At 35.4% G+C, this 23,735-nt stretch overlaps 1 protein-coding gene across 4 annotated transcripts; it reads left to right on the top strand.

Moving 5' to 3' along the window:
* The first annotated feature begins 670 nt into the window (after positions 1–670).
* Positions 671–21,357, top strand: LOC121264579. Of its 4 annotated transcripts, XM_041167839.1 has the most exons (11): positions 671–885; positions 1,152–1,252; positions 7,831–8,060; positions 8,538–8,705; positions 10,911–11,280; positions 11,358–11,501; positions 17,346–17,498; positions 17,611–17,727; positions 18,413–18,493; positions 18,950–19,099; positions 19,320–21,357. In XM_041167839.1, exons 1-11 carry the CDS (start codon positions 867–869, stop codon positions 21,045–21,047), a joined length of 3,261 nt encoding a protein of 1,086 aa, XP_041023773.1. In that variant the 5' UTR covers positions 671–866; the 3' UTR covers positions 21,048–21,357. The 4 variants fall into 4 exon arrangements, with proteins under 4 accessions (XP_041023773.1, XP_041023774.1, XP_041023775.1 ...); XM_041167840.1 differs by lacking the exon at positions 671–885 and having other exon boundaries at positions 7,823–8,060; XM_041167841.1 differs by lacking the exon at positions 671–885 and having other exon boundaries at positions 7,781–8,060.
* The last annotated feature ends 2,378 nt before the right edge of the window (positions 21,358–23,735 follow it).

The raw sequence follows: 23,735 nt of genomic DNA, 5'->3' as shown, positions 1-23,735 counted from the left end.
CCCATTGGAATCAAAATCCATTGACTGTGTAGAAGATGAAGACTAGGCTAGGCGGGTTGTGGCTTCTTGGGACGGTTACTACGTGAAAAAGATGATGACGCTTTGTGGGGATGTAGAAGACGAAGATAAAGACAATGAAAATAGTAGTTTTCGTGATGATGGGAGCGAAATGGGAAAGGAGGCCACCAGAGCCCCTTCTGCCTTTGAGGGAACAGAAACAATGTCGTTGTATTTGCCACATCAGCCGCAATGCCGCGAGGGTTCCAGGCCATTGAGAGTTGCATTCATCATTCTTACTCTTAGGCTTCATTTGAAACATGAACTACTCTCAACTCATCTCAACTTATCATTATAATTTTTTCAAATCTTAACACAAAATATAATAAATAATTTAACTTTTTCAAATTCCAAAACAATAATAATATTAAAAAATAATATTATAATAATATTTTATTTTCTCAACTCAACTCAACTCAACTCACTTCAATATTTAAACTTACTTTTATTATCATTCCATTATTTTATAATGTGACATTAAATAATATATTTACAAATAAAATATAATAAATAATTTTTAATCACTTAATATCATTTCATAAAATAATAAAAGGATAATGGTAGCATTACTATTTTCTTTTTTGTTTGTCCTATTTTCATTGTTATTTGTCTTATATTTCGTGTAGAGGCCTTTAAACACTACAGGAAGGGTGTGGCCTCACGGTGCGCGTGCAGCCGTCCGATGATCACCTGACGGCTTTGGTTCACTGACAGTCCTGCTTTGCACCTTCATTTCTCTCAATTCAGGGAACCCTAAAGCACGCGGCTTTCTGTTTTAAATTTCTAGTGCTGAAACACCGGCTTGACTCATGGATTCAGAGTCTCCGGGTATAACTCTCTCACTCTCTTCGAATTCCTTCTAGTTTTTATACCTAATTTCCATGCCTTGTGATGCATTTTCGCCGTTGATTTCCGTTCAGCTAATAATGAAAGTTTCGGATATTTTTGGGTAAGCAAAAAATTTGGAATGTCATAGCAAGTAAAAGTGAAGACTTTTATACTCTGATGAGAGCTCATCAAATTGGGAAATTGGGGTTGAATGAGCTGTTTATTGAGCTAAGAAGCTTACCGCTAAACGTTGATTTTTCGTGCAGCGGGTTTTGATGAGCTCGAGCTTGATGAACTTATTCCTAAAGGCTCACTGGACTTTGACGAATGGGCATCATTGATTTCGCACATTGAGAAAAGTTATCCTGTAAGTCTCATGCCCACGCTTCAGAATTTAAAATAGCTTTACCTTGTTGATTTGGTTTCCGAACACTGAATTTGTCACAACCCTGTCCCAGAATGGGCGGGATCGCGACGTGTACTTTAAATTTACTTTTTCTAATAACATGCGATCGGCATGGACATGACACATGTGTACTTTAAATTTCTAATTTAATAAAGGAAACACTTGATAGACATTTTATTCGAACATTTATCCATAAAAGACCCTCAGAGTCTATACGTTCATAAAAACATAACCCATCATCCATAAACATAATTGTTCTAATTAGGGAAGATCCTAAGCTTATGTCTTTCTTTCTGTAGTAATGCCTTGCTCCCCAACCTTTTTATCATTACCTAGGCGTTTAAAATATTTAAAATAAAATTGAGTTGAATACTCAGTAAATAGACACTATGCAGTGAATATACTAGGCATCTATTTTTTTTTTCTTTTGAAAACATGCATACATGAACATTTAGCTAATTCTTGACAATGCTTTCATGCATAACAGTTTAAGGGATAAGTCGTACTTTCATGCATAAACATTTAAGAAATAACTATACTTTCATGTATAAACATTTTAAGAAATAACCATACTTTCATGTTTCACTTTCTTTGACCGATACACATTATTATGTTCCGTGTGTTAGGGTTAGTGGTCTTCCTTTAGACCTGGATTCCACCCGTGGCCACAGGTTGGGAATCTCTTTCAGTCAGGAGTTAACACTAGGTACACTACCAGTACTATTTACCCAGCATTGCAATCTGCCCATTCCTTTGGTACCCTTTTCATTCATATGGCCTTTACGTATTTTCATACAATAAGACATTCATTCATTCAGTCATTTCTTTCATTCATTTCAGTCCTTTTCATTTAATAGTTTATTAATAAAAAACGTCATTTAAAAGCATGAACTTAGACATCATCTTTTCATTTAACAGTGCATTTATGAACAAGAACATCATTTTAAAAGCATGGGCTTAAACATAATTTTTCATGGCATCCATAAAGCGTCAGTTCATAAGGACAATTTAACATCAGTTCATATGGACATCTTAAAACGTTTTCTTCACGTCGTTTAAAGTATTAGTTCATAGGGACATTTTGCAGCACTTTTTTTGCGTCATTGAAAGCATCGCTTAAAGCATAAGGCATGAAACATTCATTTCCTTTCCTTTGCAATTAAAACATTTTCATAATCTTTCTTACTCCGATGCACATGCATTTTTTATGAAAAGATATATTTTCATGCTATATTACATATATGAATAATCAATAAGTTTATTGAGAGAGCATGTATGGAAATCTCATGACTTAGAACTTACGTGCATGCATTACCTTATACACATACACACAATTATAATCGATAAAGTGCTTAACATGAGCTATCAAGAAAGAGTTTGTAAATACTATATAAATTTACTCTTTCTTTAGAAGAACATTTAAAAAGTGAGAGAGACATTCTTTCATAAAGAGAACTTGGTGTAAGAAGCATAGTCATAGCTATTTACCTCTATGCTCCTCGATACTTCCAACGTCAATATAGGTCTTATTCCAATAGATAGCATAAGTGTGTTAATACTCATACAATATTATTTAACCCTCCCTTTAAAAGAGAAAGCCATGATACTACAATCTAACTTCCATTCTATACTTAGCATTAATCCAAATGACTACTCCTCACCTCAACTTACAAGAGAAATAACTTAAATATTAAGACATGCTGGCTGTCCATGGAAAGATTATTTTAAAAGGTTAAATGAAAAGTAGTTAAGAATTCATAGGCTTGAAGCAAGACTTCTTTTGTTTAAGCTCACTTTGGTTATGGACATTAGGAGATAAAATCGAGAAATTCTCAACAATGGACTTTGAAATAGATTTAGGCATCTCAAGTAGGCTAAACAAGCTTAAAAAACATGTCGTTTAAATCAATTTGTGGTCTCTCATTATAGAAAGGTTAACTTGTCAATATTTTGGATTTTTGGGTTCGGTAGAATTTAATTAAATGAGGGAACACAAATGAACTGTTTTTACATCAAGACATAGCATGACATGGACTTAGGAAATACTTGGACAGCTTTACATATCCTAATACATCATGCACAATTAATCCCTTATATCTAAACTAAGTTATAACCTATTTACATAAGCAATATATTAATTAGTTTAGATAAAATCTCTCATTAAAATTAAAGTAGCATAAAGTATAGCAAAATTGTCCATTAAGAAACTTTAAAACTTTAAAACACTTAAGTTTATGATTTACTCACTTAATACATTTTAAAAGTAAGATATAAAATTATAAAACCCAAGCAAAACCTCTAAACCGAACCTCTAGCATCCTAAAAATAGAATACCAACCAAACCTCAACTCAAGGCACATGATACCAACATATATAATTTAAAATCACTGTAATCATCACCTATGATTAAACCAAGTTTATTAACAACATAGCATTTTGAAATATAGGAAAATACATAGCAAAACAACTATAATACCATTTGGTTTGGGCCAAAAACAGGGCATACATATTTATTTGTAATATAGGAATTTAACTACACCAAAACACAAGCTAAAACAACTTTATTGGCTTCCAAATCACATTAAAAATAAACAAGTCAAATTAAGATTTTTACCTTAAGCTTTTAGCTCTTTCAAGAGGCAAGATAGAGGACCAAATAGTGGTATAGCCGTGTGGATGAAGAGCCAAAATGATAGAACTGTTTTAACCCCAAAACCGAAACATTATGGGTAAGAAAAATGGTGAAATCCGAAACCCACATGTAAATCATACTAGGGAATAAATTAAAAATCTATTACCTTCAATATTTCACCATTTGGAAGATGAAATCAATTTTTAGTTCCAAACTTTGAGGCAAAGCCGAAAATGGGCATGGAGAGAGTGTTCTTGTACGGTTTGAAGAGGATGAGAAAAAAATATTTTTCTTCTTCTCTTGCTGTGGAGTTACAAAGTTTGAAGAAGATGAGCAGAACTTGGTTTCTTGAAGATGAAAAGAGAGGAGAAGGAGAGAGGATCGGCTTTAGCTTGAAGAAGAAGATGAAAACTTTTCTTTTTCTTTTCTTGGGTGTGAGGCCGACGGGTAGGAGAAGGAATGCTTAGGATAGCTTTTGATTTTTTTTTTTCTCTCTTTTGTTGTCTTAATCGATGGGTGCAAGGAAAGGAAAAAGATAATTTGTGGCTTGCTTAAGAAGCGTAGGGGCTCAAGTCCAAGGAAAGGAAGAAAAAAAAAAAAAAGATTTAGTTGCTTCTCTTGGAAGCCTACGGGTTCAAAGGATTTAGTTGCTTTAGTCAAAGCTTATCACATAAGTTTGGGAGATGGATGGTGGAGATCTATCCACGTCAAGGATGCTTTTCACCTACCAATCTAATGGTAGGAAATAATTAGACCATTTCTTAAATAAATAAAAATTAGAGGACTTAAAAGAAAATATTTCAAAGTCTTAAAAATAATTCCCTTAATTTATTTTAATAAATCATATTTTAAAAATAAAGCATACTCATCTTAAAATAAAATAATTAAAAGTAATAAAAATCTTTATCTTAAAATATTTAATTTAAAGAATTAATAAAATGACGTAAGGACCTACGTAGTAGGACTCGGGTATTACAGAATTGAACAAGTGCAACCCATGTAAATTTTCTGTTTTCCTAATCGTTTCTTCTTTCTAGTTAATTAATTCATTAATGATCAGAATGATGATGCTGCGAAACAGTGAAAGCAGATTCCTGCTTTGTTATGGAGGTCACTAAGTCTCTATGATGCTATTTCTAGTTCATTGTATTCTATAGGCTGGTGTTTGGGAGGAGATTAAATATTACTTGGTTGAATGGTTGGCGACCCTTCTTCCCTTGCAAACTGGTGGCTTACACCTTAGGTGAGTGGCTTTGGGGGTCTGCAATGAAGAGGATCATATTGGGAGGGGCAGCAATTATGAGTTATGTGCAGGAGAGGCAATTGGTACACCTTTTGGTCCGGAGAAATGTTGAGTTCACAAAGAGAGCTTACAAATATAAAATTCACAAATTAATGTGGTTTGTTGTGATACCTTAGATTGTAAAACTCTTTTTAGTGGTAGATCTAAAGTATCAAAACCCCAAGGGTTGGCTCAAGTGGTAAAAGCCTTGGTCTTGGTGGTATGTTCCTTTCAGGTCTAAGGTTCAAATCCCTTTGGGTGCAAACAATTTCTAGAGGCCATCGGGTTGAAGGAACTTTCCCTTGAAATACTGGAGGTGCACTTGCGGGAAACTCCTTGCCGGGGCCTGTGCACTCCCGGGATTGGTCAGGACTTTGTTCTCGGACACCCGGTGCCAATAAAAAAAAAAAAAAAAAAAAAAAAAGATCCAACGTATCACATTTAGTCATATCACTTTGTAAGCTTTGCTTCCGTGAGATCTTTTTGTGAACCTAACACGTCGCTTTGGTCCATAGGCTGCATGAGTGAAGGTTTTGTATATGTATTGTGGTTTGGAATGCTGTCCTAGTTACTTAATGCAATTATTTTTAAGATCATTATGCAAGTGGACAGTAGGGATGTAACAAGGATTATAAGTTTGGAGAGGCCAGGTTTTTTGGTCTAGCATAAACAGTTGAATTGAATTTTTTTAGGAACACCTTTAGCAAATTGATAAAAAACCGAGTAAAAAATAAGAAAGAAAAAAATAAATTTCAAACTGGCATTCTTCCATGAATTCCGGTAATTTTACATCTAAGCTTTTCATATGTTGCAATTAAGAGAAGAGGTTGAACTATGGAAACGATCGGTATAGGAATTATAAAAAAGAGGTAATATATACAAACCATAGACTAAGTTTTGTATTTTGCTGAATAATGTATAGCTGTAACGTCATGTATTTAAAAGTTTTTAAAAGTTTTTTTTTAAGTAGCGCAATTGCATACTACATAGCCAGATATCCAGTGAACATAGGGTTTTTTGTTAAATATGTTTCACGCAGATAATTAAATTAGAATATGTTTCTCTTTTAAAGTTTCACCCAAACTTTAAATGAGAAATAATCTAATGTGAATATTATATTCTAATTTAATTTCTTGAAATAAAACAGGAAAAAAAATGTAGTTACCATAAAATTTTAAATGAGACCAGATTCTAATTTGATTATATGTAAGAAAGATCTATTAAAAATTGTTGACAATTTGTAAGGCACCTCTTAAGACTGGCCATTTAAGAGCATTGGCCAATGCCAATTGTGAATTGTGGACAAGAACAAGAAAAAAAAAAAAATATCAAAGCTAAGGACGATATACAGATTAAACAAAGTTATAGTATATATATATATATATATTTTTTTTTGGGTCAGAGCCTTGGGGGGCCAAGGCCCCCCCCGGCCTCGTCCCTAACACTAGATGATTGCTTGGTTATAATATATATATTTTTTGGGTTTTTGGGTCAGCCCCCCCGGGGCTCGTCCCTGACACTAGATGATTGCTTTTATAGTCTTCCATATTCTTGCCCTATTTTTGGAATATCTTGATCCACTGAAAATCAGTATAATTTTTTATGAGGTTCTCTTGTATATATCATGTGTGTTTGATGGCATTCTTCTTTTTTAATGCGATCAAAACTGCTTATTAAAACAATGGGAGATCGCCAAGTAGCAGAGGTTTGGAAGATGGTACTCCTATGTCTTATGTGGTGTATATGGAATGAGAGAAATGGAAGATGTTTTGAAAATAGAGAACGCTCATTTGGGGGGGGACTAGAGAGCTATTTTTCCAATCTTTGTTACTTTGGGCTAATGCTATTGTATTAGAGGGGGTTAATTTTAATGATGTGTATGCTTCTTTCTTTGTTCGTAGGCTATAATTAGGTATTTCTCTCTTGTATACCACTTGTGTACTTGGACTATGCCTAATTATAAGGATCAATAATTTTCTTACTTATAAAAAAAAAGGGGGGAGAAAAGAACTGGTTTTACCTTACCACATTCTAACGATTGACGATGTTGATCAATAGAGACACCTGTTGGAATTGTATGAATAGAAGATCTGAAAAGCTGGTCTTCAAAAAAAAAAAAAAAGTGGTGGAGCATCTCCTCTTTAAAAATGTTTAGTAGTGAGGGAGATGTAGGGGTTGGCTTTCCTGTTATTTTTTGTGCATCAGGCGATGCCGGGGCCTTTGACAAAACTTATGTGGTGGAATGAGATATTTGGAAAATATACACATGATTCTTGGAACATCACCTGTATGCTTGACTGGAATTGTTGTGGATGGAGAGTAATAGGCAAGCTTTTGACAGATATGAACTCCTTTAAGATCAAATTTTGCTTTTCTATGGACTGTTTTATTTTTGGAAGTTATCCTATTATTTTTCTCCTGATATGTTGAATTTGGTCTTCTATCTGCTAATGCGACTTGAGTAGATTTCTTTTGCATATCATGCAGACTTGGGACACTGCTCTTCTAAGAATTTCTGCCTACTTTCCACCATTGCTTCAGTTACTACTTAATTGTTCCTTTTTTATGCTCCTAGATTGACTTGTATGCTGACTGCAAATAAGGTATTTTCTCCAAGTACTGCAGGATGACATTGAAAAAATATGTTCAGTCTATGACTCCTTCTTGTCCGAGTTTCCCCTGTGCTATGGATACTGGAGGAAGTACGCTGATCATAAAACACGCCTATGTACCATTGACAAGGTTGTTGAAATCTTTGAACGAGCTGTTCAATCAGCGACATATTCTGTTGGCATGTGGGTTGACTACTGTAGCTTCAGTATGTCAGCTTTTGAGGATCCATCTGATATTCGTAGGTAATCTCAATATTTAAGAGACTTAACTGCTTCCTTAAATATTACTAACTGTACATATTATGAGACAGGCAGAGTTGATGCTGTTGGAGTTCTCAGTGGTAGAATACAATCTTGAAGGCTGAATGATGCCACATGACTCTCACTTAGAAATAGGAAATAATTTAATTAAAAGTTTTGTTTCCTAATCATTATTAGGGGTATGCTTATTATTCTCTAAAAAGTTAAAAAGATGCTCACAGTATCATATTTCAACTCAACAGTGCACCTCAGACTCTGGTTACTCAGGTGCAAGTATTACACAAGGCATGATTGATTGTTACATACACTGACAATTTCTTGGGGGTTTTATTATTTAAAGATATTCTGAGCAAAGCTTGCCTGTGCTGAACTCTTCAATACCTTGTATCTTCCTGATTAATCAGACAAATGTACCGGTTCAAAGGCAAATGATGTTTTCCTCTTGATATTCTGTGATAGATTGTTTCAAAGAGGCATTTCCTTTGTTGGAAAAGATTACTTGTGCCATGCTTTATGGGACAAATACATCCAATTTGAGTTTTCTCAACAACAATGGAGCTCCCTAGCGCACATTTGTATCCAAGCTCTATGGTTCCCAACCAAAAGGTTAAATCATTATTATGATCGGTATGTCTTGCTTTTCTTAATTTCTTTTTCTCCAGTTACTTAAGGAACTTTTTTTTTTATAAGTAAACAATAGTATTAATAAATAATAAGCAAAGCCCAAGTACACAAGATGGTATACAAAGGATTAGGCCTTTCTAGGTCTTTACAATGGAAACAAGAAAATCCTGAAAATTTAGGCCATTAAAATCAACAGCTAGAGCCCAAATAAATAAGGTACGGAAAAATAAAGATCTAAGCTCCTCTAGTGTCCGCTCCTTATCTTTGAAAGTCCGCTCACTACGTTCACACCATAGGCACCACATAATGCATATCGGTACCATCTTCCATATGCCTTTGATTTGTGGAGCACCACCCGAAATTGTCCAACTGGCCAATAACTCCGCCACTGAAAATGGCATCACCCAGCTTAACTCTAATCGACTGAACACTTCGCTCCACATAGCTCTCGCTATCTTACAATGTAACAAGAGATGATCCACAGCCTCGCCAGCTTTCTTGCATATACAACACCAATTTGAAATAATTACCCGGCGCTTTCGCAGATTATCAGTTGTCAGGATCTTACCCAAAGCCGATGTCCAAGTGAAGAAAATAGCTTTGGGGGGTGCCTTATTCCTCCACAATCTTCTCCAAGGGAAATGCGTATTTGGAAGAGAGGTAAGGGCCTTATAGAAGGAACTAACCAAGAAAATGCCCTTACCTGCAGGTTTCCACCACAGTTTGTCAGCTCGCAATCCATTTAGTCTCACAGAATAAACAAGTCTGAAAAAAGTCTCAAAACTGTCTAGTTCCCAATCTTGAGCTGCCCTATTAAAAGTGATATTCCATTGAACTTGGTTCCCTATTTGAACTATAAGATCTGCCACTGAAGTTTCTTGGTTGCATGCCACTTGGAATACAGATGGGAAAGAATCCATTAGGGCTTCCTCCCCACACCAAATATCTCGCCAAAATTTTATGCGAGTACCCTCCCCCATCACCGGTTTAGTATGGCGAGAGACAGCCCCCACCCTCTTCTTATATACTTCCAAACCCCCACACCATAGCTCTCATTCCCCTCTTTAGTACACTAACCACCCCCCCCCCCTCTCTCCCCCAACCACTAACATATTTGCAATCGACCACCATTTTCCAAAGAGCTTCCGGTTCCATGTTATATCTCCAAAGCCATTTTCCGAGTAAGGCCCGAGTAAACATTCTCAAAGTTGATAATTTAGAAAGAGTACTCTTAATCAGAGTCTGGCCTCCTTTTGACAATTACACTTTCTTCCACCCTGCCAATCTTCGTTCTATCTTTTCCATAACAGAGTCCCAAACAGATAAAGCCCGAGAGGCAGCCCCCAACGACAATCCCAAATATGACATAGGAAGAAAGCAACCTTACACCCAAGTGTGCTGGCCAAATGCCGAGTGATACTGACAATTACTGACTGGTACTAGCTCTGACTTTTCAAAGTTAACTTTCAGCCCTGACACGGCTTCAAAGCAGAATAGGAGCACCTTCAGTGCTCTAATCTGTGCTTGCTCTGCCTCGCTGAAGATTAGTGTGTCATTTGCAAACAATAAGTGTGAGATTGAGATAAAGCCTCTACTCGAATCACCTACTGAAAAACCAGCCATAAAACCATTTCTAACCAAGTTGCTTAAGGAACTTAAAAGCTTATGAAATAAGAAAAAAGGAAAAGTTTCTATATGTGGTAGATTTGTGTCTTATTTTTATTGTTCAATGTAATAGGCCAATGAGATTGGATGCCTTTACTTGCCCAAAAGGGATTTGGACACCCAGTTTTCTTTTGTATTCTTTTCTGCCCTGCCCCCCCCCCCCCCCCCCCCCCCCCCCAAGTTATACTATTTGAACTTTTATTTTTAGCAATCAATGATTCTTTCCAATATTTTACTTATACACACTAAATTGAGTTTATTGGTTAAACAACATCCAGCCTACTAAGTGCAGGATTTAATCGGTCTGATAAATGATTGCTTCATCATTGACCAGACATATTCAAGTGGTACAATTATGTATTTTCTATGAGGACTTTGAATTCTATGTTGTTCAAGAATTTGCCATAATGTATCCCTTGCAGTTAATTTTTGTTATGTTTTCTTGTATCATGATTGTACTGCAATGTTTTACCATCATTTTTCTGCGGTCGGTTGTAGCATCTAAGTTTATACTTACCAGATATTAGTTCCATTTATTTTCAGTTTTAAGAAGTTGGTTGCCTCATGGGAAGAGAAAATGGAATTCCCGAGCATTTCTGCTGCTGAAGAATCACCGGCAGAACCTGTGCTTGATATCAAAGCCCCTATTTGGTTTAAGAATGAGGAAATTTCTTGCATCATCAAAGACCTGCTGGATCCAACTGCTGGCTTTGCTAGATCTAAAGCTCTCCAAAAATACCTGTTGATGGGAAAATTGTTCTATAAGGAAGCATGCCAGTTGAATGAAAAAATTTGTTGTTTTGAGGCTAATATCCGGAGGTCTTATTTCCATGTGAAGCCGCTAGATTCTAGTCAATTGGAGAACTGGCATCACTATCTGGACTTTGTTGAGACGCAAGGGGATTTTGATTGGGTGTGGTTTTCTATTATCCTTTTGTTCCCCCCTCCCACTCCTATTGAAGGATACCTAAAACTTTTTATTGATGGCAGGCTGTTAAACTTTATGAGAGGTGCTTGATTCCTTGTGCAAATTACCCTGAATTCTGGATGCGTTACGTGGAATTCATGGAAACCAAGGGAGGAAGAGAAATAGCCAATCATGCAATGGACCGAGCAACGCTAAACTTTCTGAAGGTGTGTTCTTCATAAACAGATCTACATTTCTCCATTGTGAACACACCAATTTTGTTAATTACGTGATAATATTTTGTCTATTGGTTTTTGTAGAAATTGAAAATTTGTTGCACCTACATTTCTTTTACATTAATGATTTACTACTGCTGGTCTGATAAATTACTACTCCCTCTATCTCTAAATTAAAGGAAAACTTCTTTTGGAACCTGAAGCTACTAATTGTTTTTTAAATTGCACCCCAAACTGCCAAAACCAACAATTCGGTATCCTAAAGTACCATTTTCTTTCAATTTGAACGCCCTCAAACTGACCTGTTAAATATTACGGAACCTTGGACCACTGAGTAAATTGTCTAAAGCATCCTCTCTATAATTGAAAATGGCCGAACTACCCTTCATTTACAATAAATAAAAACCCAAAATTTAAAAGGAGAGCCACCCATCGCCATGGATAGCCAGCCAGGGCCACCCATCAGCCTGATCTTGGCTACCCATCTGGCGTACACCCCTTGGATGGCCCAAATCCATCTGGCGTACACCCCTTGGATGGCCTGATTTGGGCCATCCAAGGGGTGGTCGGGTAGGCATGGGTGGCCCTCTTTTTTCTTTCCAACTTTGATTACTTCTTTTTTTTATTATTTTGTTTTTTTATTATTGTTTATTAATTTAAACGATGACAAATGTAATATGTCAATGAATGAAGGCGCAATTCGATAAAAGGGTGGTAGTTTAGGGGTGAACAATGAAATTTCCCTGTAAATTAATGTCCCACTCAAAACCATAAAAGTTTTAAGTAACTATCCTACCTAAGTATTTCCACTTTCCAATATTACTCTGTACTTTTAAATCTTTCTCACAAAAAGTACAATTAGGAAGGCTATTGGTGAAAGTGTTAAAAAAAATTTCTTGCCTTTCTTGGCAACAGACAGATATATTCTGGTAGCCATAAAAGGAAATATAGACTATTATTTGGGGACTGGGGGGGGGGTAAAAGGAAACTGACATGTTATCATTTGACCATATTCGTTTTTATTTAACGGAATAAAAACTTGTAACTATGGAAACTATATGCCAAACGGAAACGATCATTGCCCGCGCGCGCGCGGGGGGTGGGGGGTGGGTTCATTTGACCATTTTCGTTGTTTTTTAACAGAATAAAAACTTGTAACCATGGAAACTATATGCCAAACGAAAACAATCATCTATAACGCTCAATGAACTCCAATATGAACTTTCTTTGAGTGTGCATATGATAAACTAAAATAAATCTTCTTTTTTATGGTAAGTGATAAGATTCTGATTGAAGGATAAATTGTTGTAACAATAACACATTGCTAACTCTATTGGTGACTACTTACATTTTATGCTCAGTGAAATTATATGTGGAGTAATGCACTAGTCTTTTTTTATAAGTGAAAGTAAAGGTATAGCCTAAGTACACCAAGAGTATACATCGAACATGCCTAATTACAACTAAGCACTAGTGAGAGATACAATCAAATCATGAAGATTATCCGCATTACAAATAATTGCCAAAGCCCAAGACAGTAAATTATTGTAAGAAAATCGCTTCAGCTCATCCAAAGAACGCTCCATGTCTTCAAAGCACCTATTGTTTCTCTCCATCCACAAATACCACATAATGCAATGAGGGACCATTCTCCACACATCAGCGATGTGGACATTTCCCCTAATACCTATCTAGCACTTCAGAATATCCCTAACTCTTCCAGACATAACCCATGCCACCCTGGTCCGATTAAGGATCTCATTCCATAAACTCTCGGCTACATCACAATGTAACAAAATATGATTCACTGATTCTCCGTCTTTCTTGCACATAAAGCACCAGTCTAAAATGAGAAGACCACGTTTCCTCAAATTATTTGAGGTGAGAATCCTCCCAAGAGATGTAGTCCATATAAAGAAAGCAATCTTAGGAGGTACCTTGCACCGAGAACTTTTTTTTTCCACCAGGATTCCAAATCATCCTATCCTCCATCTCATTGTCAATCGACATAGCATACAACGAGTCAAAGAAATCAGCAAACATTTCCAATTCCCAATCTTAAGCCGTTCTCGAAAAACTAACATTTCAATGGATAGAACCATTAGAAAACACCAATAAATCAGCCACAACAACCTCTTTGTTAATAGAATTTGGTAGAGCATGAGAAAATTTGAAGACACACCATACGTCGTGCCAAAAATAAACACCATGATCTCATCCAATCATAAATTTGAAAAACTTGGACAATCTTCCCCATCCAGCTCGAATATTTTTCCACAACCCCACACCTTATGTCCCCATAACTTCATTAGAACACCAGCCCCCCCGAATACTCCCATATTTAGAATCTACGACTTCTCTCCACAAATCCTCCCCCTCCCTATGATATCGCCACAACCATTTCCCCAAAAGTACTTTGTTGAAGACTCTCAAATTATGCACCCCCAATCCACCTCAAGGTATCGGTGAGCAAACTTTAATCCAACCAACAGGATGGAACTTAGTTTCCTCCCCAATACCTCCCCAAAGAAAGTTACGAAAGGTTTTCTCACTTGCAGGTAACGGAAATAGGGATAGAAAACAAGTAGGGAGGTTAGATAAAGTGCTCTTAATGAGAGTTAATCTGCCACCCTTGGAAATATATTTATTTCCAACCAGCCAATCTGCACTAGTCTTTGCAGGATGAAAATCTGAAATCCTTATGACATATAAGGGAATAGGTTTGGTGGTTGAGAGTTGGAGGCACTTGTCTTAAGGGAGATTTAGGGTGCGTTTGGATGTTGAAGTGAGTTGAATTGAGTTGAGTTGAGTTGATAAAATATTATTAGAATATTATTTATTATTATTATTATTATTGTTTTGAGATTTGAAAAAGTTGAATTATTTATTATATTTTGTGTTGGGATATGAAAAAGTTGTAATGATGAGTTGAGATGAGTTGTGTTTCCAAACGAAGCCTTAAGCTTTCAGGCATTGAAGGAGCATCTTAAACAAAACACATTCTGTAATAGTTTTGGTCAGCTAGTTCATTTAAATGTCAAACACTGTTCGTCCTGAACTTTTGTCCATGTCAAATTTCCATTTCTTTTATTTTTTTTGGTAAGTAAGAAGAAATATATTAGATCAAGAAAAGGGCAAGGCCCGAGTACACAGGGGATATACAGAAGTGCCTAGATACAAGTTAAGGACTGTGAAAAGCAGTGTAAAGGTCATGGAAAGAAGTGCCATTCAGTACAATAGAAGAGGCCCAAAGTAATAAAGTCTGATAAAAAAAATCCCTAAGCCCTTCCGGTGCACGTTCCTTCTCCTCAAAACAGCGACTATTCGTTTGTTCCAAGTGCACCACAGTAGACAAAGAGGCACCATTTTCCAAATGACCGCAATCTGTCCCTTAACCCGGAGTCCTCTCCAACTTGCCAAAAGCTCTTTCACACTTCTAGGCATTACCCATGCCATACCTAGCCTTGTGAAGATGTCAACCCATAGAACCTTAACTACTTCGCAATGAAGGAGTAGATAATCCGTTGACTCACTATCATGTTTGCACATGAAACACCAATTTGTTAGGTAAAGGTCGCTCCTTAACTACTTCTCAAATTTCCATTTCTTAATGGGACATCATTTTACTTCTGCTAAGTACTTGACTCATACACCCCACTGGCCGCTGGGCTTGAACGGGTAACCTCATCCATCATCTCATTCTCATGCTTGGAGGGGGGAAGTGCATTAACCCAAAATTCAATTGCTTAAGGGGACATTATTAATGCACTGTTATTGTTAGAAATACTTGGTAATAACTCACGTAAACTTCCAAAACTGTACCTAATGACATTAGAACTCAAACAAAGCAAAGAGCATATCAGGAAATTACTATAAAATTGTGCCTCTTGAATACCTGGAAAGGTACTGGGACATGCTAAGGGCTCGTTTGGATATAGAAACAATCTCACTTCATCTCATCATTACAACTTTTCCAAATTCTCACACAAAATATAATAAACAATTCAACCTTTTTAAATCTCAAAACAATAATAATATTAAAAAATAATATTCTAATAATATTTTATTCAACTCATCTAAAACTATCTCATATCATCTCACTATCTAAACGAGCCCTAAATCGTAATGAATGTAGATGGAGAAAATTTTTCAAATTCAATTAGTGTGTAGATTAAAAGGACTAAAATATATATATATTTTTTATTGGCACCGGGTGTCTAGGAACAACATTCCGACTAATCCTGCGGGTGCACAGGCCCTCTGCAAGAAGTTTCCCGCAAATGCACCTCAGGTAATTCAAGGAAAAAATCCCCCAGTCTGATGACCCTTAGAGATTGTTTGCACCCAAGGGATTTGAACCTTAGATCTGGGGGGAGCATACCCCCAAGCCCATAGCCTTTATCACTTGAGCCAACCTCTAGGAGTTTAAAAGGACTAAAATATGCTACACAATTTTCAGTGTTTTGTTCACTTAAGAAAGATGTTGGGCAATTTCAGGCATGAACCAGCACAACAGGTTAAATCTTCTTTCTTGCAGAGGACATCTGAAGCTACTTAACCAATTAGGCAAAATGTGGTGTTTCAAATCCATGAAAAGCTCCATTAAACTTGAAAATAGTTATGCATATACTCTTATGCTAAAACTCATATGCTTATGGGGAAACTCTGCTTTTAAAAATATGTCTTTGTAAGTTCTATATGTCTTTGGTGGGTCGAGTCATCAATATGGGGTTTACTCCTCAGGGATGGGTTTGAAGGACTCTGCCAAGTGTGGTTTTAAGTAATAAAAAAAAGTAAGTTTGCGTTCTGTGATTACAATATATTTATACAGTCAATGGTGATAATAAATTTCTGCAATACAATCAAAATGTAAATGACTTATTTGAGGAAAGATGCAGACAGATGGAAGTTTTTTTTCTTTTGCTGGGTACAAAGGGGTAGGAGGGGGCAATCGGAGGTGGCTTCCCTAGTTGGGTGTGATCATAGCAGCACACTTACTAGTGGACAAAACTGAATGAATTTTGTACACGGTGATTGTAGGATTGATACCCTCTTTTACATAATTGAATAAGCAAGAAAGTGGTTATTATTTATTTGCTTTGAGCTTTGACAACTTATTTCTTTGAGGATTGTCACAATGGACCTGCTCCTGGCACCACACATGATGATGAGGCTATGTTTTGAAGGTCCCTGAAACTAAATTGAGCATACAGCTGCAAAATTGTAAAATGCAAAAAATTAAATGCTGAATGTTTGCGTTAATTAAATATGTTTACTTTTTGTATTTTGCGGATTGAAAAATATATATATATATTTTAATTTTTCTCTTTCAGTGAAATGGTAACTGCTCAAATGACAGATTTGGTAAAGGAAGGTGCATTTTTGGTTACCATGGATGTTTGATTTTTTTTTTATAATGAATTACCTTGTATGCAATTCAAGCTAGTGAAAATATTAATCTAATTCGGTCAATATGGGAATATGCTGCCTGCCAAACAATCTAATTTGACACCAACCAAAACTATAGCTTAATTATCATAGCTTTTTTAATGTGATAACAATTTGAACTGACACTGTATTGAGCAATGTGAATATTTTTGGATGCTCAGAAGAACTTGCTAATCTTTTCTTCTCAATACGCCTTGTGAAGACTTCAATGGCATTATGAAAATTGATTTACATCATAATGATTTTCTCTATTTACATTACTCTAATTACGTGACTAGTCAATGAAAACTGAACTTGCTTGATTGCTTGTTTTCATAGGATTATTTGAATCCATTGCTTTATACATGATTGATGATGTTAATTTCCCTCCTAACATGTTCCCTGCAGAGAGTGCCAGTTATCCATCTTTTCAATTCCAGGTTTAAGGAGCAAATAGGAGATACATCAGGGGCCCGTGCCAGTTTGCAGCAATGTGAGTCAGAATCAGCTTCCAACTTTGTGGAAAATGTGAAACTGAAGGCTAACATGGAAAAACGTATGGTGTGTCCCTGACCCATTCTCCCATTACTATGGCTACCTGACCTTTTATCATTCAATACGAAAACTTGACCCTTTGTACTGACTAGATTTGCTTGTGTTCCAACACTGCCAGGGAAATTTCGATGCAGCTTCTAATGTATATAAAGAGGCAATAGAAATGGCTGCTACGAAGAAGATGTTGCATACTCTTCCCATTTTATATGTTCACTTTTCTCGTCATGTATATGTGGTAGGTGATTTATGCAGGCCCTCTCCCCAAACTTTTCCATTTTGTTAGTCTTATCAATTACTACCTGTGTACTGATTCAAGTTTCAGATTTATTTAAAAACTTTATGTTTATATTTACGAAGTACTTCTTTATTGACTGCCATTCTTGCAATCATTTCATTCTGCTTGCCAGAATTGGCCTTTCCTGTTCTGCATGGAAATATCAGTTTATATATTTTCCTGTGTACTTGGGTTTGTTGTCCCTTTTGCATTCTTAAAAGGAAATTTTGTTACTTATCGGAAAAAATCAATTTAGATTTTCAAAATGTTGTATTTGTGTTTGTGTATTTCTGTGTGCTTGTCTGTGCCTGAGATACTGATACATCAAACCAAGTTTTTTTTTTTTTTTTTCCCGGCTGATTTTGTATAAAACTTTGCACTTGAAGAGAATATAAATATATAAGTCCATGCTACACTTTTCTATGAAGGATTTTTCTCCCTTATAGCTCCTTTTGTTTAATTTTTTTTTTTTTAAGAAGAGGACGGTATCCGTAATTGTATTAATAATCCTCACTTGTAGCTCCTTTTGGTTATGAATACTCTGTTCTTTTTTGTATATCCGACCTTCTGTGTTACTTTTACATGTGAATGCTGATATTAGATAGAAATGGTTATTAATTGTTTTCCTTGTCTTCTCGGTTTGCAGAGAACTGGTAGTGCAGATGCTGCCAGAGATGTCTTAGTAGATGGTGTCAAACATGTGCCCCACTGCAAATTACTTATAGAGGTTTTTTGTTCTTTTTCCATCTAATATTGCTTTGAACAAATACTGTTGCAAATTAATTGCAGTCCCCTTAGTCTCAATCCTGGCACGGGTGTCACAGGGAGGGGGCCGCCTTGGGCAGGTGGCCCCCACCCTCTCAGGCTGGTTGCCCCTGCCCGGGATAACCTGCACAGGGAGGAAAGGTCCACATCCTCCTATAGCCCTGCCTGGTTTGCAGTTTATTCAGCATAGGGGATTTTCGGGGATCTCAATCCATAGCAAATATGAATATCTGTCAGCATCAAAGTTTCTATTAAGTTTCAATTTATCTGTTATAAATATTTGAAATGCTGAAGCACAAATGATTTACAGTCTTTACACCATACAAGAGCTTGTTTAAGGGTTACAATCAAGGTGTGTTGCCAAAAATATATTAAAAAATTAGGTGTTGCTTCAAATGCTTGATTGTTACTCCTGCAGGAGTTGATAAATTTCACAATGATGCATGAAGGGCGAAAGCATAGGAATGTGGTAGAATCTGTGATAGCTGATGCAATATCTTCAGGACCGAGCGTATCTCAAGGATTGAATGCAAAAGATGCAGAGGATATTTCAAGCTTGTATTTAGAGGTCAAAATCTCTCTTTTAACTTGTATATTACTGCAGTGTTTATCATTCTGTTCAATAGGTTTCTGTGTGGGAGTGAGTTCATAGCTGATCCTGAAATTGCGCCTTTGCACTTACGCTGAAACCCACCGAGACTTTCTTGTACAGTTGCCAGTTTACATGTGTTTCTACTTTTAAATTATAACGCTTGTATCTATATTCTCCTGTTACGTATGTATGACAGTTTGTTGACCATTGTGGAACTATCCATGATTTGAGGAGGGCATGGAACCGTCACATACGATTTTTTCCACACTCTCTAAGGATTGCTCCTTATAGGCACCCAGCTACTGGTACAAAAACCTTGGAACCAGCTAAGGAAGGAAGAGAGGAAACTTCTGTTGCTAAATCTTGTCAGCCAGCTGGAGATTCTTGTTCTAACCTCTTGATCCAGCTCTCTTTACAAGAGAAGAAATTGTCACCATCAGGAAATCGTGATAATACTCAGTGTGACCATTCTCCAACCAAAGTAGTAGAACTGAAACTGCCATCTTTGGAAAATGATGATAATCAGTTTGAGTTGGCTACTATTTGCCAGCATCTATCAGGAGAATCTGATGGCAATGTACAGGAAATTGTAAAACAGTCATCCCCAGAAGTTTTGGAGTGCACCAGAGACAATACTGCTGAACCAAATGTACCACCTGGCGATGTAGCCCAAGGAGAACTGGTGTCTCCACAAATTCCTGATCAGCACAGGAGAGATACTCCTGAAGTTTCCAAGCAGCTTAGAGAATATGCTTACAATTCGAATGACTTAATTAGTCATATCGCTTATGAAACTGAATGTGAACAAGATTCACATGAATACTTGAGAGAATATGATGTTCAGGAACAATGTAGTCATGAGTCTGAACAGGACCTGAAGCAGCCTTTGTTGGAGAATCTCTCCTTGGTCACTCAGAAGGACAGATCCCCGGTCTCAGTTCCCTCCACATCTCACAGGTGTGAAGCTTCACAAGAAACTTGTGTGTTGCATGGAAGCTTGCCAGAGAGCAGTTGTAATACTAGTCCAGATGGTTCCTTGTACAGCCCATTAGGTTCACAAGCTTCTGCCAGATCTGAAATGGAAGCGGTCAATCCCTCATCTTCATCAAACCAGCAAAATCTTACTCCAACACAGGCACTTAAACAGCCACAGGTTCCTGCAAACATTGGTGGAAACTGGCATCAAAACAATAATACTGATAGAGTCCATAGACATTCTAAATTTGGCGTTCGTAGGCATTCACGACGAAAACTGCATCAAAAGCACCAGGACTCTCCACAACATTACCCACGGGCTGAAATGGATGCTCAAACGCCTACAAGTCAAGGTTATTCCAATCAGCCTTTGCCTTCTCATAATGCACTAGTTCAGCAAAGCAGTGAAGCACAAAATCAGTATCAAGCAGCAGCTGCTCATGCTAATTTAACAACACACACCTGGCCAATGCAAAATGTGCTGCAGCAGAATTTTGCCACTGCATCTGAGTCTCAACTGCCTGCTCCTCATGTTGCTTCGCAGACAGCTCAATATCCAATGCAGAACAGCCAAGAATATAACCAGGCGTGGCAATATTATTATTACCAGCAGCATCAATTTCTTCTACAACAACAGCAGCAACAACAGCCTAATCAGCAGCTAATGCAGCAGCAGTATCAGCAGCAACTGCAACTGCAACAACATTACCAGCAACAACAGCCCTTTCAGCAGCAGCAGTTGCAACAGCTTCAGCAACAACAGCTACAATACAATCAGCAGCAACAGTTTCAGATGCCACACCAACAATTTCTACCGCAGCAACAACAGCATCAACCTTACCTCCACCAGCAGCAGCAGCAGCAGCCACAGCCACTACAACAGCAGCAGCAAGAACTAGAACAGAAAGAACACCAGCAACAGAGCACTCCATCAGAGGTTGAAGCATAGAATGTTAACCCAACTATTATCCACAGGATGTTACAGGAGAAACGCCGTTAATGAAATAATAAAAAGTCGGAAGTTTTTATTTCTTTGCAGTTTTTATAGGTAAAATGACAATGTATAACTTACTATGCTGCCTGGGCCAAAGTTCCATATTTTTTGAGAGAGCGCTGGCCAGGCGCCTCAAAGGAAACCTCCCTATCCCTTAAAAGCAATTTTTTTTATTCATAATACTTTTTATTATTATCCTCTTTAACATTTTCAGACAAATTTTAGTTCGTTGAAATATTATAAAGAGAAAATGTATTTATATGGAGATTAGGGTCCGTTTGGATATAGATATCACTTCATGTCATCTCATTTAATTTTAACTAATAATCTCACTATTATTTACAAATCATCTCAATTCATATCATCTCACTGTCTAAATGTCTTAAATTTTAGGACTTCACACTCTCATCTAGTATTACAAAATGAGTATATACTAGTTTATAACTTTACCAATAATCTCAACTTAATTTATGCCCAATAACTCACAAAATAGAAAATTAATAAGTATTTTCGAAGTAAAAATGATAAATAATTCATAACAAAATATCATGCTTATGAAATTATTTATATTAATGCTAAATTTTAATGATAGAAAAAATTTTAAAAAGTATAATACGTTGTACCATGTTTGTCGTAGAGGTAGGAAACAAGAACTACGATCGTACGTCATTCATGACATTAGTTGTTGTCATGTTGAGTTCTTAAGGTCCGTAAGTTTTGCATATCTTTTGACTATCTCATCTTATTTTATTTTATCTCAATATTAAGACATTTTTTAAATATAAATACTTTTCAATTTTTAATTTTAAAATTTTTAACTTTTTCATTTAATCATTATAACTTTCTCAACCTTCCAAATAAAACATAAAAAATAATTTAATTTTTCAAATCCCCAAACACAAATAATTTTAAAAAATTATATCATAATATTATTTAAACTTTATAATATTTTTATTCAATTTTTTTTTCTCTCAGCTTTTCCAAAATCTCATAAAACATCATAACTCAAATCATTTTATTATTATTCACAAACTATATTACTAATATTTATAGATTTTTCATTTTATCTCATCTGTGTAGGACTATAATCGAGCCGAGTCAAGCTGGTTTTTGGCTTGCCGAGCTCAATTCAACTCAAAATACTCGAGTTTGAGTTCGAGATTTTTATTTATTTTTTATTCGAGCTCGATTCGATAAGCTAAATTCTCAACTCGAGTTCGAGCTCGTCTAAAAAATAAACTGACTCGAACTCGACTTGAATTGTTTATTTTTTTAATAAGATTTAAGAATTAATAAATTATATAGATAAAAAAAAATCTAACATTGAATTTGTATAACTAACAAATAGAATCTCTATTGAATTATAAGATTTTATAAATTTATAAATAATTAATACCTAGCTAGTTTATATTTATCCATAATAAAAATATATTATATGCCTATAGAAATTATTAATACATACACGTAATAGAATAGCATATATTTATTTCATATATAGTTCCCACATACTAATATATGGAATTATTAAATCTTATTAACTAATTATTGTACAAATTATAAAATATAGCTATGAAGTATATTCAATATATAGACACAAATTATATATTTAATTATAAAAGTACTATGCTTATATTATTAGTTAACACATATATGTATATATACATAGGTGTATGTATATATTTATTAATATATAAATAAATTTTAATCGAGTCAAGCTAATGAGTTAACTCGAACATAAACGAGCGGACCTTAACGAGCCTTAACCGAGTCGAGTCGAGTTTTGTCGGGTATGTATCACTCACTAATTAAGCGGGTATTTGTTTTTACAGACAATTTTTTTTTTTCTTTTTCACGAATCCAGTTTGATTCAAATTTAATTACATAAGTATCGAGTAGACTATTAAACAAATAGATTTATTTACGGCCCTACACCCGTGCAACCAAACCAGAAGTCATTCCATCAAAGTATGAGGTATTTTCACTACAATTGAGCTTGGACTTTCGGAGTTTTTGAAAACAAATGAACGGCATCTCATGATTTATATATTTAGTTAATCCATCATTTTATTTTTTCTTGAATTTATTCACTTAATTGTAGATAATATAAATCTGACTTATTATCTTATGGTCACTTATATTAATTAATTTACTCGGTGTGACTCATTTTTTATTTTAAAATTTAAGTATTCATTTATATAAAATTACGGTTAATTTAATTCGAGATATATCAATAAGAATAGACATTTTAACTATAAAAAAAATTTCATAAAATAAACTTATAAATTGAACTGACTTATGACTAGTTTGGATAGTGGAATATTATCATAATACTTAATTACTATTCATTATTTTATTATTACTTTTTACTGTTATTTAATATTTTATCAGTATTTTTTTATTACTATTCACAGAATATCTAATTTAATGTAGCACGTTAAATTGTAAAGTTATTTTTATCATAACTTATTTACTACTATTTAATATTCTATCATTATTTTCTTACTACTATTCATAAAATATCTAATTTAATGTAGCACGTTAAATTGTAGAGTTATTTTTATCATAACTTACTTTGATTAAAAAATATCTTTGTAATGTAATTTTATTTTGTTTTCACTTGTTTTTTTTTAATATAATGATTTT

Source organism: Juglans microcarpa x Juglans regia, chromosome 5D (genome assembly GCF_004785595.1).
Source record: "Juglans microcarpa x Juglans regia isolate MS1-56 chromosome 5D, Jm3101_v1.0, whole genome shotgun sequence".
NCBI classification, from domain to species: Eukaryota; Viridiplantae; Streptophyta; class Magnoliopsida; order Fagales; family Juglandaceae; genus Juglans; species Juglans microcarpa x Juglans regia.
The sequence above is the reverse complement of the archived record's forward strand: the minus strand, read 5'-3'. Positions and strand labels throughout refer to the sequence as shown.

Coding starts and splice junctions, on each gene's coding strand:
- LOC121264579 (XM_041167839.1), top strand. Junction 8,706..10,910: donor TTAAATCATTATTATGATCG/GTATGTCTTGCT, acceptor ATTTATTTTCAG/TTTTAAGAAGTTGGTTGCCT. Junction 17,728..18,412: donor TTTCTCGTCATGTATATGTG/GTAGGTGATTTA, acceptor CTCGGTTTGCAG/AGAACTGGTAGTGCAGATGC.